The sequence below is a fragment of the Anomaloglossus baeobatrachus genome, chromosome 3, assembly GCF_048569485.1.
Source record: "Anomaloglossus baeobatrachus isolate aAnoBae1 chromosome 3, aAnoBae1.hap1, whole genome shotgun sequence".
NCBI classification, from domain to species: domain Eukaryota; kingdom Metazoa; phylum Chordata; class Amphibia; order Anura; family Aromobatidae; genus Anomaloglossus; species Anomaloglossus baeobatrachus.
Window position 1 is genome coordinate 204,638,428 of NC_134355.1, and position 16,077 is coordinate 204,654,504.

General features: G+C 47.3%; 1 protein-coding gene across 1 annotated transcript in view; it reads right to left on the reverse strand.

Annotated features, from left to right (window-relative positions):
- GALNT2 (polypeptide N-acetylgalactosaminyltransferase 2) overlaps positions 1 to 16,077 on the reverse strand; it is a 188,410-nt gene that overhangs the window by 82,025 nt on the left and 90,308 nt on the right. The window contains exon 6 of the mRNA XM_075339693.1: positions 14,091 to 14,156. Within this exon, the coding sequence (XP_075195808.1) occupies positions 14,091 to 14,156 (66 nt within the window). The remainder of the gene's footprint in view (positions 1 to 14,090; positions 14,157 to 16,077) is intronic.

Consider the following 16,077-nt stretch of genomic DNA (forward strand, 5'->3'; position numbering starts at 1 on the left):
GGACGGGTACAGTGCGTGGAGTCGCTGCCCCACTTCCCTGCACCCTCCCACACATTCCCCCGCACCCCGTACTCTCCCCGCAACCTCCCCCGGCACTACTGTTGGACACGTGAGCTATGGGGAGAGGCCTGGCGGCGGTGTCACCGCCAGTACCGGGCCCCCTGCTCAGGATTGCACATTCAAATGTATCAGCATCACAGATGCCGATACATTTTAAAGCACTGATGAGAGGGAGCGCAGCGCTGCTTCTCATCACTGCCTGTGCAGTCTGTGTCCCGCTCCCTGCCAGCCACGCGTCTGCTTGCACTGTAGTATCAACAGCTTCTCACACTGCAATGCAGGCAGCCGCGGGGATGACGAGCGCTGCTGTCAGGGAGGTTAGATGAGATCATTACCTGCTGTGACGATCTCCTGCACTCCTGACGTCAGCGCTGTCACTGCCTTCTATGCCCGATGCATTCTCACATCAAGTCTCGCGGGCAGCCCAAGACTGTCACTAGTGGTGACGTTACGGGCTCCCGCGATACATACTGCTGAGAACGCGGCGGGCATAGAAGTCAGTGACAGCGCTGACGTCAGGAGTGCAGGAGATTGTCACAGCAGGTAATGATCTCATCCAACCTCCTGACATCAGCGCTCGTCATCCCCTGCAGTGACCTGGGCTGACCTATTGATGTTAGCTCAGGTCACTGCACTACTCTCCCAGCCAATGGGGAACATTCTGTTCTACATTGACTGGGACATTGATTATGGTATAGATCGTCGTGGGACCCCCTTATTGTATTACGCCGGACCCGGATTTGATTGTTCTTTTCAATAAATTGGTGAAAGAGGGAATGTATTGGGGAGTGTTTTTTCAAATAAAACTTTTTTTGTTGTCTTTTTTTAATTTTTTTATTACTGACTGGATTTGTGATGTCGGGTATCTGATAGACGCTTGACATCACTAACCCCAGGGCTTGATGCCAGGTGACATTACACATCTGGCATCAACCCAATATATTACCCCGTTTGCCACCGCACCAGGGCAATGGGATGAGTTGGGGCAAAGCGCCAGGATTGGCACATCTAATGGATGCGCCACTTCTGGGTTGGCTGTAGCCTGCTATTTTTAGGCTGGGGAGTGTCCAATAAGAGTGGACCTCCCTAGTCTGAGAATACCAGACCAGAGCGGTCTGCTTTACATTGGCTAGTGATCCTATTTGGGGGGATCCCGTGTTTTTTGTTTTAAATTATTTATTTAATTTAAAATAACAGCGTGGGGTGCCCTCTGTTTTGGATTACCAGCCAAGGTGAAGCTGCCATTTGTTGTTTGCAGGCTGCAGCCGTCTGCTTTACCCTAGCTGGCTACAAAAGATATGGGAAGACCCGACGTCGTTTTTTTTATTAATTTATTTATTTCTTTTTTGGCTAAATACAAGGCTAAGCACCCTTTAGTGCCACATGAAAGTCACTAAAGGGTGCCAGCTTAGAATATGCAGGGGGGTAGGATATTATATAGGTCTTTCTCATTCATCTATCTATCTATCCCTCTGTTCATTCATTCATTCATTCATCCATCCATCCATCCATCCCTCCCTCTATCTCTCTGTCTATATCTATCTATCTCTATATCTACTCATCTATTTATCCTTCTTGCTGCTTCCGTTTTTTGCGGTCCACAAAAAAAAACTAAGGCACACGGATGACACACGGACAGTATACGGAACGGATGTCACACTGATGCCACACGGATGCATCCGTGAAACAAACAGACCGTTTTTTGCGGACCACAAAAAAGGAATGGTCATGTGAATGTAGCCTACATGTGTTTCCAATGGGGGTGGGGGTCGGTGCAGAGCTCCGTGTATTGTGGGGTGCAGAGCCCGGTGTATTGTGGGGTGCAGAGCCCGGTGTATTGTGGGGTGCAGAGCCCGGTGTGTGTGGGGTGCAGAGCCCGGTGTGTGTGGGGTGCAGAGCCCGGTGTGTGTGGGGTGCAGAGCCCGGTGTGTGTGGGGTGCAATGCCCGGTGTGTGTGGGGTGCAATGCCCGGTGTGTGTGTGGGGTGCAGAGCCCGGTGTGTGTGTGGGGTGCAATGCCCGGTGTGTGTGTGGGGTGCAGAGCCCGGTGTGTGTGTGGGGTGCAGAGCCCGGTGTGTGTGTGGGGTGCAGAGCCCGGTGTGTGTGTGGGGTGCAGAGCCCGGTGTGTGTGTGGGGTGCAGAGCCCGGTGTGTGTGTGGGGTGCAGAGCCCGGTGTGTGTGTGGGGTGCAGAGCCCGGTGTGTGTGTGGGGTGCAGAGCCCGGTGTGTGTGTGGGGTGCAGAGCCCGGTGTGTGTGTGGGGTGCAGAGCCCGGTGTGTGTGTGGGGTGCTGTTATTTCCAATGCTAGAGTGTTAACAGGTCAGGTGCTGGGGCAGAATACCGACAGGGAATGTGTATGCAGGGCAAACTGGGGGCGGGGCTGGACAGTGAGGCCGGGCGGTGCCAGCTGTGACTGTGAGGTTTAGCACAGGAAGAGGTCAGTATGCTGGAGCTGAATGTAAACAAAGAGCTGCAGAGAATAAAGGGATAATTCAAGAGGAACAAAAGTTAGAAAACAAAAAACAATGTAGGGGTGTTTTATATGACAATAGAGCACAGATTAGCTTACCAAAAAATTTTGAGTTTATGTCGGACAACTCATTTAACCCTTCCTAAGCCTTCTATATGGACATGGAAGTTGAATAAAATTACATATTGATAGCGGAGATCAGATGTTCAAATGTCTTATGGCAGAAAAATCCATATTCTTCTTAACATGGAAATGAGCTGTTAAGATTTATTGGTTGGACAAAGATCTTTGCTAAAGTCTGGAGGCGAGTATTTCTTACACCTGTATGACGTTGCCCAATCATATTCAAGCTGCAACATTTGGGGGAAGAAGAACATGAACCCATATTAGCCAATAGTTTAGAGCAGGCTTTTCAGTGCGAGATATGTAATGACAGCATCTCCTGGTCTCATTGCAGAGTTAAGTGGGATTACTAATACTTCTTCAGCTTTCATCTCTGCAGTCAGTGTGGGGTGTGGGTTGGCAATACAGCAGAGTTGAGCTACGTATCATTAAGACCACTTCTATCAGTTCTCCTCTTAAAGGGCGGTCAGTTCCCCCCCACCCACACTGGATGCTGTGATGAAAGCCGAAGAACTATTTGTGCCTAGCACAGAGCAGACTTAAGTGTGATTACTATGTAATCATACACAGCTCTGTAATAAGAATACAGAAACCTCAACATTTAGAACCAGAGGCAATAGTGCTGAGAGACGGTCACAAAGGACCACAACCCATGACTGCTCTACTCCGAGATACAGGTATACACAAGAGGACAAGTAGTATTGTGCAAGAAATGGACAATTTTATTAGATATGAAAAAACTGGGGGGCGTGGCCAGCGGGCAGCATGAGCGGTCGCACTTGAGAGCAGCTCCGCTATCCAACGCTGATTTACAATATTAATCCTGCTGAAATTGGTGCCTAAATACAGCTCCAGATTACCTGTGGTGCGGTGATTATCTTGATCGGTAACATGAGCAGAGGTCATAGCGCTGCGGCGGCCGAGAAGCTGGAGAAATTTGCCCGTGACTCCCAGAAAGATGGCGCCGGAAACAGGCAGAGTGGGAAGCCAGCGAGGCGGAGGAGGAGGAGGACATGGAGGCCGGATCTAAGGGATCGCAGGAGATGACCTTACAGCAAGTCACTACACAATTACTTGCAGCGATACAGGATTCGAAAGTGTCGCTGACGGGCAAAATCGAGGAGGTTAAGATCGATGTGGGTCTCCTCAGGCTGGATTTGCAAAACCTAATAGAGTGGGTAAAGGAGACGGAACAGATCTCCACGCTAGAAGACGACGCAAGAGCAACACCGAGCAGACTAGCCTCCTTGGAAAATGCGGAAAACAAATGGGCACAGAGGGCTGATGATCTAGAGAATCGTCTGTGTCGCAATAATTTAAGAATCCTAGGGATGCCGGAGAGAACAGAAGGGAGCGATCCATGTAAGTTTATGGAAACTTGGCTCTCCGAAACCTTCCCTGATGCGACTTTGTCTGCGGCTTTCGCCATAGAAAGAGCCCATCGGGTGCCGGCTAGGCCTCCTACCCTGGGAGCGCAGCCCAGATCCCTCTTGGCCCGGCTATTGAGCAGCAGGGATAGAGATGCGATCCTAAGTGCGGCAAGACGCAAGGGCCCGATCTCACATAACGCCTCCATATTGATCTTCCCTGACTTCTCTGCGTCTCTTCAGAAAACAAGGGCATCCTTCATCCAAGTGAAAAGACGCCTTAGAGAACACCAGATTGTCTACTCCATGATCTTCCCAGCTGGTCTTAGGGCGGCTTTGCACACTACGACATCGCAGGTGCGATGTCGGTGGGGTCAAATCGAAAGTGACGCACATCCGGCGTCACTTGCGATGTCGTAGTGTGTAAATCCGAGATGATAAGAAGAACGAGCGCAAAAGCGTCGTTATCGTATCATCGGTGCAGGCGCCGACATTTCCATAATGCCGGTGCCGCGACAGGTACGATGTAGTTCCTCGTTCATGCGGCAGCACACATCGCTGTGTGTGAAGCCGCAGGAACGAGGAACATCTCCTTACCTGCCGCCAGTGGCTATGCGGAAGGAAGGAGGTGGGTGGAATGTTTACATCCTGCTCATCTCCGCCCTCTCTGCCGCAATTGGCCGCCTGCCGTGTGACGTCGCTGTGACGCCGCACGACCCGCCCCCTTTGGAAGGAGGCGGGTCGCCGGCCAGAGCGACGGTCGCAGGGCAGGTGAGTGCATGTGAAGCTGGCGTAGCGATAATTATCGCTACGCCAGCTATCACAAGATATCGTACCTGCGACAGGGGCGGGGACTATCGCGTGCGACATCGCAGCATCGGCTTGCAATGTCGCAACGTGCAAAGCCCGCCTTAGAGTGGTTCATCAAGAGCGTTCCCTGTTTTTCACCTCTCCTGCGGAAGCGGAAGATTGGATCAACTCGCTGAAAAGGAAACGCTGATGCGCTGCTGATTCGGGCGACATCCTGGTGATCGTTGGTATGTCTACATCGCAGTTTCGGCCCACCTCTCCTTTTCTCTCCCGGAGTGAGGACGGAAATGCGACCCCGGTTTCTGGGGCGTTGTGTTTGAAATCGCTGTTGCGATCGATTTTTTGATCTTCCACTGTTGGAATACTGCGTCCCTCGCTATTGAAGGCGCAAAATAATTTTTCCTTCTTTTCTCCTGTTTTGTAAATGGAAGGGGGTTTGGGATCGCTGTTGCGTCCGCCTCCCGATCTCCTGGCTCCAGATTGCTGACAAGCTGGTGATTGTGTGAAGATGCGCTGTTGCGATCGCGATCCTCCGGACGCTTGTGGGTCCCCAGATGTGACCAACATGGATCCTCCACTGAGCCAGTTGTCTGGCCTCCCCCCCTCGCGTCTGGATGACTGGAGGCGGGCCGGGGCCGCGTTCTCGGATATAATACGGCCTGCGATCATTGCTGCGTTCAGTTTGAGTCCTAGAGTCTCGGATTACCGCCACTTCGGTGGCAGTTGCGTCGCTTGTGGGGCCAGGACTGAGGTGAGGTCTGATGGGACCTGGGCCGGACCTTTGCTGCGTCACCAAAAGCACCTTCAAGCGGACTCATGTTATCCTGTATTTCTCGGTCTGGTATGGGACCCCATTTTGGGATCGCACTATTCTGCAACACACCTAAGTTCACAATGTTGTTTTTTTTTTCTATTGTAGAACTTTATGAAGCTCCTTAGGCTACCACGTATTATAGTCAGGGCTGTGGAGTCAGTAAGCCAAACCTTCGACTCCGACTCAGACTCCTCAAATTCTCTTGCACCGACTCCGACTCCGGCTCCGGCTCCGACTCCGGCTCCGGCTCCGACTCCGGCTCCGACTCCGACTCCGGCTCCGACTCCGACTCCGACTCCGACTCCGACTCCGACTCCGACTCCGACTCCGACTCCGACTCCTACATATATTGCTTATAGTTAGGTGAAAAATTTATTGTAGTACATGAATATGTGTATGTGAACATCAGACATTTAATAATTTTTATGATACAATAATCAAGATATTTGGATAGAACATAAAATATATTTATTGGAATACAACTTTAGAACACAAAAAACTGTAATAAATTGTAAATGTAATACACTATGTAATATACAGTAGATTACATATATATCTTGTGTGTGTATATACACTGTATATATATATATATGTATATACAGTGTATATACACACACAAGATATATATGTAATCTACTGTATATTACATAGTGTATTACATATTTACAATTTATTACAGTTTTTTGTGTTCTAAAGTTGTATTCCAATAAATATATTTTATGTTCTATCCAAATATCTTGATTATTGTATCATAAAAACAATTAAATGTCTGATGTTCACATTGTACTACAATACATTTTTCACTTAAATATAAGCATTATACTAAATGTTATTATTTAGTAAAATATTCAGCACATTCTGCATTGCACTCCTGTCCCCAATTTATTATATATTTTAGGAGTCGGAGTCGGTGCATTTTATACCGACTCCGACTCCGACTCCACCAAAATGAGCTCCGACTCAGACTCCACGACTCCGACTCCACAGCCCTGATTATAGTATCTCATAACCTAAGGCTACTTGCAATTATCCCTTTAGTTTCCTCCCCACTCTTATTCCCCCCCCTCCTGCTCAACCCCCTTATCCCTGCCCCCCCTTATTCGCCCCCCCTTCTCCTTCTCTCACACCAACCCTTCTCCCCCGCCTGTCCCCTAAATCTCTCCCCCCACAGTCCTTCTTCCCTTGTCTTCAACCTCCAACTCCCCCCTCCCTCAACCCCCCGCTTCCCCCCCATGCTCCCTCCCCCTCCATACCTCTCCTTCACACTTCTCCTCCCCCCCCTCCATACCACTCCCTTCCCCACCCCCCTTTTTTTTTTTCCTCTTCTTCCTCTTTCTCTCCCCCCCTTATCCTCCTATTTCCATATCCCTTTATTCTTTCCCTTATTTATACATGTTATAGGTTGTGTAGCAAGGTAATTGATAAATTTAAGCTGTTGGACTGCAGTAACCGCTCAAGTCCTTGTTTAAGGACACCCCCGTACCAAGCACGTTATCTAGCCACATTGGTTCACCCTAGTCGATGCTAGGGAAAATCTCTCCTGGTCACACTATTGGACCAGTTCTTGTCAGCTGCGTAAGTGCAGCCGATTGTTTGCATTCAAGGGTACGTTTACCCAAGTTCTACTATAGGTTGAGTTCTTGACATACTTCATTTAGTCTAGCAGGTGATATCTTTCAATGGCTTTAAACTTGATGACATGGAATGTTAGGGGACTGGGCACAGCCAGGAAAAGGGCAGCAGTATTTGCACATATCAGAAGATCCAAAGCTCAGATCGTATGTTTACAAGAGACCCACTTATCGTTAGAGACCACTACAGTGCTACAGAAGCCTTGGGTTCAATGATCAGCCCATTCTGTTCATTCCTCATATTCTAGGGGAGTATCAGTGCTAATCCACAAAACATTGCGCTGGGACACGGGTAGGATCATAAAGGATAATGATGGGAGATGTGTTTATCCAAGCTCACATTGATGGTGTAATGATAGTGATCCTAGCCATATACATCCCCCCTGCAATGGGTATTTCGATACTGTATGAGGCGGCTAAGTTTGCCTCGCAATTCCCACAAGCTCTGGTGCTCTGCATGGGGGACTTTAACTTGATCAATAAACCAGGATTGGATAGATTCAGCTCCCAACAGATCTCAATCTCTCATGCAATACAAACCAGACTGAGCGCATTCCTACAGGAGGTGGGATGGCGTGACATGTGGCGATTCTACAATCCAGTATTGAGAGAATACACATGATATACTCCGGGAAAAAACTCTTTATCTAGGATTGACTACATATGTGTGAATGAGAGAGTCTGTGCTCATATACAAATGGTATGCCACTTGCCCAGATCAGTATCAGACCACTCCCCGGTATTTGTCGGCATTAAATGGGAGGGATGTAAATCACAGATTGTCACGGAAAATTAACCCTTGGTGACTTACACTTTTTGGAACCAATGATAGGATTCCTGACCAAATTATGGCATACACTGAGACGAAATCCATAGAGGAAAATCACTCGGCCTATTGGGACGCACTTAAAGCGTATTTGAGGGGATGCTGTCACTCCTCCATCTCATATATCAAGAAACAGACGGCCAGAGAGGAGGAGGAATTGGCCACTCAAAATAGAACACTAGAACATAGATTTACTTCGGACCCGTCCGAAGAAAACACAACCCAATGGTTACAAGCTGGGAGGAAATATTTTATATTTACAGAATAAGGCCAAGAGACATGTCTTCTTCACGAACCAGAGGTATTTCGAGCAAGGGAACCAATCTAGTAGCTTACTAGCGTTCTTGGTGCACCAGTCCAATAGCTCACCTGCGGTCCTTAAGATTAGAGCCCCTAGTGGTGAACCAGTTACTTCCGTTAATGACATTTTGGAAGTGTTCTTGGAATTTTATAGGAACCTATATGAATCCAGACTGACCATGTCGAGGGAGGAGATTGCTGATTACCTGCGAGGTCTGGAGTTTCCCAGACTGACTTCGGCTCAGAGATCGGCCTTGGATGAGCCCATTAGTATGGAGGATGTGGTGGAAGCGATGGGGGCACTTAATAAAGGTAGGGCGTCCGGTCCTGACGGACTCCCAATTTAAATATTTAGCAAATATCAGGGGGGGCTTGCTCCAGCCCTCCTGGAAACGGTTGAGGCTTCGTTCCGCAAGGGACGGTTGCCTGACTCTTTCTATGAGGCAACCATCGTTCTGCTACTGAAACCAGACAAGGACCCAATGGATTGCGGCTCGTACAGACCGATCTCCTTGTTGAGCTCTGACTATAAAATTCTTATAAAATATTGGCAACTAGACTTAAAGTGATCTCCTCCATAATACATGAAGACCAGTCGGGATTCATTCCGGGTAGGAGTACCTCGAATAACCTGAGGAGGGCGCAGGTGATCTTACAGATGGGTACCAAGTTAGAGGAGGATTGGGCTCTGGTCTCATTGGATGCGGCCAAGGCCTTTGATTCTATAGAATGGCCATACCTGCTGGAGGTGCTGCGGGCATTTGGTTTTGGCAACGAATTCATCAGATGGATTGAGATTATGTATAAAGCACCGTTTGCTAACATTCAGGTGGGTGGCGGAGTGTCAGAAACTTTCTCCCTGGGAAGCGGAACCAGACAGGGATGCCCCCTATTCCCTGTCCTGTTTGCCCTGGCCATGGAGCCGTTGGTGGTGCGTATTCGGGCGGACCCAATTTACCAAGGAGTGAAGCACCGTAAGGGAGATGAACGCCTGTCTCTGTATGCAGATGACTTGTTATTGTTTGCATCTGATACGGATTCCTCCATTCCCAGGGCTGTGGAGCTTATTGACCAATTCGGGGAGTTCTCGGGCCTGGCAATAAACTGGTCAAAGTCGTACCTCCTCTTTTTGTCCCGGGACAGAGAGGAAACGGCGAACACTCACATATGTAGGATTCCTGTGGTGGATCACTTTAAATACCTGGGGATTATACTGACAAAAAGCCCTTCGGAGATGATAGCAAGAAATATCGCCCCTCTTTTATCACACCTCGGGGAGAAATTTAATAGATGGAGCCAGCTCCCGCTTTCAGTGGCAGGAAGGATTAACACTAGAACTACTGAACTCGTGACACATATAGAAATACATGGTGCAAAGTAGTCAAGCATGTATTTGTGCAGATTCCCCGCTCCTTCTTTTGGACTTTGGACTTAATGATTACCTTTGTCTGGGGTGCTGCCAGATCGAAAGTCCAATTGGCCAAATTACAGAGGCCCAAAGACCTGGGGGGTATGGCCCTTCCTGATCTTTATGTATACTACCTGGCCGGACGACTGAAATATCTGGGTCAATGGACACTACCTGGGGTGACGGGTTCTCCGGAGGGATTTTTGGCAGAGTTCACGGGTGTGGATCTCCTATGGCCCCTATTGACAGATTACAAACGAGCCCCTGAGGGTCGCATCCTCCTGATACACAAACTGGGGACCAGGATTTGGAAAGAGGCTAAAGCCATATTCGGATTCCATGATGTACCGATTGAGACCCCCTTATGGGGTAACCTGGACCTTCCGCACTTTTGTGGGTTGCCGGGCTTTGGTGAATGGAGGAATCGCGGAATAGCTTCCCTGAGCTCAATAGTCCGTGATGGCGAACTCCGCCCTTTTGCACAACTGCGAGCGGAATTCGAATTGCCGGAATCCCATGGGTTTCAGTACCTCCAGATCAGGCACGCCTTTTGGGCTCAGTTCTCTGGTCGTGGGGTTAGATTCTTGTCCTTCCCGATCATTGGAATTATTAGATCGCAAGGTCTTATCTCTAAACTATACTCCTCTCTCATTCGGGCCAAAGCCATGAATAACCCTCTTTCTGTCCGGGATAAGTGGAGAGTCAGGATTCCTGAAATAGATGATGTAATTTGGGACGATATCGTCGAATCCCACACTTTGGTCTCTCCTGCAATTAACAACAGACTGATCCAATTATACATAATACACCAGAGTTATATCACTCCCCAGAGACTAAAAAAGATAAACAAGTCGGTGGGGGAGGGTTGTCCGAGGTGTGGGAGAGATGGTGCAGATTTCTGGCACATGATATAGGAATGCCGGGTCATTCACTCTTATTGGGGTGAGGTTATAGCGGCTCTTTCCTCCATACTTGAAAACCCGGTTCCTACGAGCCCGATCCTGTGCCTATTTGGTGTGGTAGATGTACACTCTTGGTCCCAAGATGAGAACCTATTATTAAAAAAGGTCCTGTTTTTGGCCCGGAAGGGCATTATATTAAATTGGATGAGTACTCATCCCCCATCTATGGCCTCTTGGATTCCACTGGTAAATGCTATAATTCCGCTAGAGCAATTTGTATTTAAGACTAGATGTTCTTTAAATAAATTTGACAAGATATGGGGCAGATGGTTGGATTCACCCTTGACTGAGGGTTCACCCGGTTCCCTGGCTAATAACCTGCAGATACTGCTGTCGTAGTAATAATTTGCCATCATTCCAGTGATACGGAAGGGGAAATCTATAGATCATAAGGTTACGTATCAGCAGGGTGCCGTGGTCCCCGACACCAAGTTTGCATATGCCTTGTCACTATGGGTTTTCTGCCCCATGTTTGATATAACTTGTGAGCAAACAAATCTGAAGTATCTACTGTTTCAATTCCATCCTAAGAATACAGGACGTTCACTTGATTATTGATGTGTTATCACTCTAGATATTAACCAATGTTTACCCATATCCTGACTGTACAAATTGCTCATTTGATTTCTGATGTAATGCCATACTTAACCCTTCAATAAAACGAGTTTAAAAAAAAAAAAAAAATATATATGAAAAAAACCACAATAGACAATTAAAAACATGATAAAACATCACCAAAATGAATCATCTGGAGGAATAGACAGATTGTTACACAGACAGAATTGTTACACAGACAGGGATGGTCTCGGGAAAACCAAAGATACTCAGGATTACCCATAAATCCTGTGAATAAAATCGGTCCCAGTGTGATTAATTACATTAAAATCTTAATCAGGTGAATCCTGAGACCCCCGGTCAGTTTTGAAGTCCAGGTTCCTCACTGGGGGGTCTCTCAAACTGAAGGTTTAACCTTTGTCCCTCTGACTTCCAGGTAATTAACTCTTTACTTGTTCGGTATTATATTGAATGGTTGACCTGCTTATATACATCCCACATGGGATTACTCCTATATTGGGTCTTTTAGCTGTCCTCTGCCATTCACATGTATAGTCCTGGTTAGTCTTTATACCCTCAGTTTGTGACACTTCAACACTGACCGGGGGTCTCAGGATTCAACTGATTAAGATTTGAATGTAATTATTCACACTGTGACCGATTTATTCACAGGATTTATGGGTAATCCCGAGTATCTTTGGTGGTTTCCCTGAGACCATCCTTGTCTGTGTAACAATTCTGTCCATGTAACAATCTGTCTATTCCCCCAGATGATTCATTTCGGTGATGTTTTATCATGTTTTTAATTGTTTATTGTGGTTTTTTCATATCTAATAGCTCTGTAATAAGGTCAGATCATCAGACTGTCCGTCATTACATCTCTCACTGATAACCCTGCTCTAAGCTATTGTGGGGCATGTTCTTCCTCTGAATTTGGCTGCCTGCTGATAATTGGGCAGTGTCATTAAGGAAAGAAGTACACACCCCCAGAAGGAGAATATTGGGACGATATGATCAGCCCATAGATCTTAACAGCTCATTTCCATATTAAAAAAAATGGGGGTTTCTCTAAAATAAGACATCAAAACGCAGATATTAAGGTATTATTATGTTCAACTTTCTTTGACCTGCATGCCTATATAGACGGCTTGGGAGGCCTTATCCTACTAACATTCTCTTAATCATTTCATCTTCTTTCATTACTTTATAACATTTCCAGCGTTTTTAACATTTTTTTGTAAGTCAGACAATCTTCCACCAAGGCTTTTAAATAATAGTTTGGCAATCTAATGCACAATCTTTATTATTAGACAAGCTGGGTTAGGCTACTTTCACACTTGCGTTGAACGGTATCCGTTGCATTGCGTTGTGTAACGGATGCAACGGATGTGTTGCATATAGTGACAACGGATGCAACGGATGCTGCAAAACAACGCAATTCGTTTTGATTTTTTTTTTTTTTTTTTTCCCGGTTTTACCAGCGGCAGACTATAGTGAACGATCAGCTGATCGTTCCCTGCAGCCGGCCGCTGGGTGATCAGCTGATTGCTCCCAGTAGCCGGCCGCCGGGTGATCAGCTGATCGCTCCCGCCCGCCGGGTGATCAGCTGATCGCTCCCGCCCGCCGGGTGATCAGCTGATCGCTCCCGGCTGCCGGGTGATCAGCTGATCGCTCCCTGCAGCCGGCTGCCGGGTGATCAGCTGATCGCTCCCGGCCGCCGGGTGATCAGCTGATCGCTCCCGGCCGCCGGGTGATCAGCTGATCGCTCCCTGCAGCCGGCCGCCGGGTGATCAGCTGATCGCTCCCTGCAGCCGGCCGCCGGGTGATCAGCTGATCGCTCCCTGCAGCCGGCTGCCGGGTGATCAGCTGATCGCTCCCGGCCGCCGGGTGATCAGCTGATCGCTCCCTGCAGCCGGCCGCCGGGTGATCAGCTGATCGCTCCCTGCAGCCGGCCGCCGGGTGATCAGCTGATCGCTCCCTGCAGCCGGCCGCCGGGTGATCAGCTGATCGCTCCCTGCAGCCGGCTGCCAGGTGATCAGCTGATCGCTCCCGGCCGCCGGGTGATCAGCTGATCGCTCCCTGCAGCCGGCCGCCGGGTGATCAGCTGATCGCTGTCACTTGCCGGCGCCCGGGCATGCCGGCGGGCGGGCGCTCAGCTGAGCGCTGTGACTTGCCGGCGGCCGGGCATGCTGGTGGCCGGTCATTCAGCTGAGCGCTGTCGCTTGCCGACGGCCGGGCGCTCAGCTGAACGTTCGGCCACCGCGAGCCAAAATAAAGTTTGATTTAAAAAAAAAAAAAAAAAAAAAAAAAAAAAAAAAAAGAGCATGCGCAGTGAAATCCAGAGGATTCCGCTGCTCAAAATAACGTTACATGCTGCGTTCCTCCCGCTGGGCGGAAGCAACGGAGCGTCGCCCAGCGGAAGCAACGCAGCTCCTTTTGGTACAATCCGTCAACCATACAAGTCTATGGGAAACAGCGGAATCCGTTAACGGATTCCGCTGTTTCCCAAAAGGGCGGATTGTAACGGAAGGAAAATAACGCAAGTGTGAAAGTACCCTTAGCCAAGTGTTTTTTTCGTTTGTACAGACTGCCAAGTTTTCAACAATTAAAAAAAATAAATAAATAAATATGTCCATGCTAGCAAGTAGCTATGTGAAAGATAAAGTCTTTTCTAGGTTTTGCCAATTTAATTAGGTTGTGAGTTTTAAGAAAAACTGCCCCCCTCACAACCCACCCACCAAGAATTGGATATTGTCAGATCCATACCTTCACGTCTGTCATTCCGAAGGATTCGCACCTTCTCAATCTTTGCAAGAAGAGCCCCATCTTCAGCTTGTAAATAAGTCAGAAAAATACAAATTAAATATTGCACAAAACATTTTAGGAAAAGATCCAACATGGGAATCTGGAAAATCAAGGCAACATTTTTAAAATGAATGCTGATAACTAGCTTTACATTACATTGGTGTAAGCTGTGGACCAGAGATCTCTGAAGACAACAGCCCATACTACACACATACCGAGAGGAGACCGGACCAAATACTTATTTTCTAGCCACAGATCAAGGGGGCGGCTCAGAGATGCCAGAAAATATATACACTTTTCTTAAAGGAAGTTACAAATGTCATCATTAGCATCACCTTTACAATGAGACAGCAGAACAAAACGTTCATCGTTATGCCTATACCAACCATTAAATACACGGAGTACCTAATTATTATGCAAATTGGATTTAAGTGTCATAAGTTTTTTTTTTTTCCAAATAAACTCTTGGATGGTAATGTGTCTCAGGGCTCTTTCGGTCACTGACAAACACGTGTGATATTCAGTTTGCCAGAGCAGCCCAGTTAAAGGAAGACTACTTATGAACGTTCCACATTATTCAGCAGGACACAGGTTTCAACCAATATGGGAAAGAAAAAAAGTCGCTCTGCTGTGAAATAGTACAATGTATTGGATAGGGTATGAAAACTAAATATTTTCTGTAAACTTTGACGTGATCATCGTACTGTGAAGACATTTGTGGCTAATACACAACACAGGCTCCTTTGTGCAGATAAAGTCATAGTGAAGGTTTCTGCCAGACAAGTTCAGCAAGGTGTAGGATCCTCCATCAGATGCTTTCAGTTGTGCATAAACCTACTGTTGTCTACCTCTAAACAGTGATAACAAGCAAAAATGGTTGAAGCAGGCCCAGACATAGATGAAGACTAATTTTAAAACAGTCTTCTGAAGGCCAGTGCATGGCTCGCTTTGCATCACCCATCACGGCCACACACTCTCCGGACAGGAGCGTCTCAGCTGTATAGAGATGCATGCAACTGACCAGCTCCTGTGAGGAAAGTGTGAGTTCCGGATGAAGCAACGCGAAGCACACGCAAGTGTGACACCGGCCTAACTGATGAGTACTTTGCAAACCTGGATGGTCCAGTTGGATGGAGTAGTGGATGACTGGTGGATGGCCACCATGGCTGAACAAGTCTGCAATATCAGCTAGGAGATGTCAGTCATATTTTGGGCAGGAATCATGGGGAGAGAGCTGGTTGGCCCCTTTAGGGTAGCTGACAATGTAGAAATGACCTTGGCAAAGAACAGTTTCTGACTGACTATTCTCTTCCATGGTACAAAAAGAAGAATAGTGCCATCCATTGCAAATCATCTTCCTGCATGACTATGCACCATCTCATGCTGCAAAACATACCTCTGAATCATTGGCTGCTATGCGCATAAAAGGAAAGAAACTCCGGCTGGAAACTCCAGCCTCCTCTGACCTCAACCCTATTGAGAACCTTTGGAGTATCCTTAGGTAAAAGATCTGAGGTGGGGAAGAAGTTTGCATCAAAACCGCAGCTCTAGGAGGCTATTCTGACACCCTACAAAGATTTTCAAGGATAATCTATCCAAAAACCCACTTCAATGGTTTCAAGAATTGTGAAGATGATATCAAAGAAGGGGTCCTATGTTACCCTGTAACTTGGACTGTTAAGAAGCCTTTGATTGGAAGACCTTTTGATTTCAGTAAATGTGAATTGTTAATACTGCAAATTCAACAAATGACCATTTTCAGTTCTTTACAACCTATAAAATGTTTGGAAACTGTTGTTCATAATAATTTGGAACAGTGCATTTTGAGGGTTTTTTTAGCTTTGGAAAAGGAAACACTTATCATTGGGATATTTGTCCAATAAAATGTGATTTATACTCTAACTATTGAGCATTTGAACATTGTACTGATTCATTTGCATCCACCATT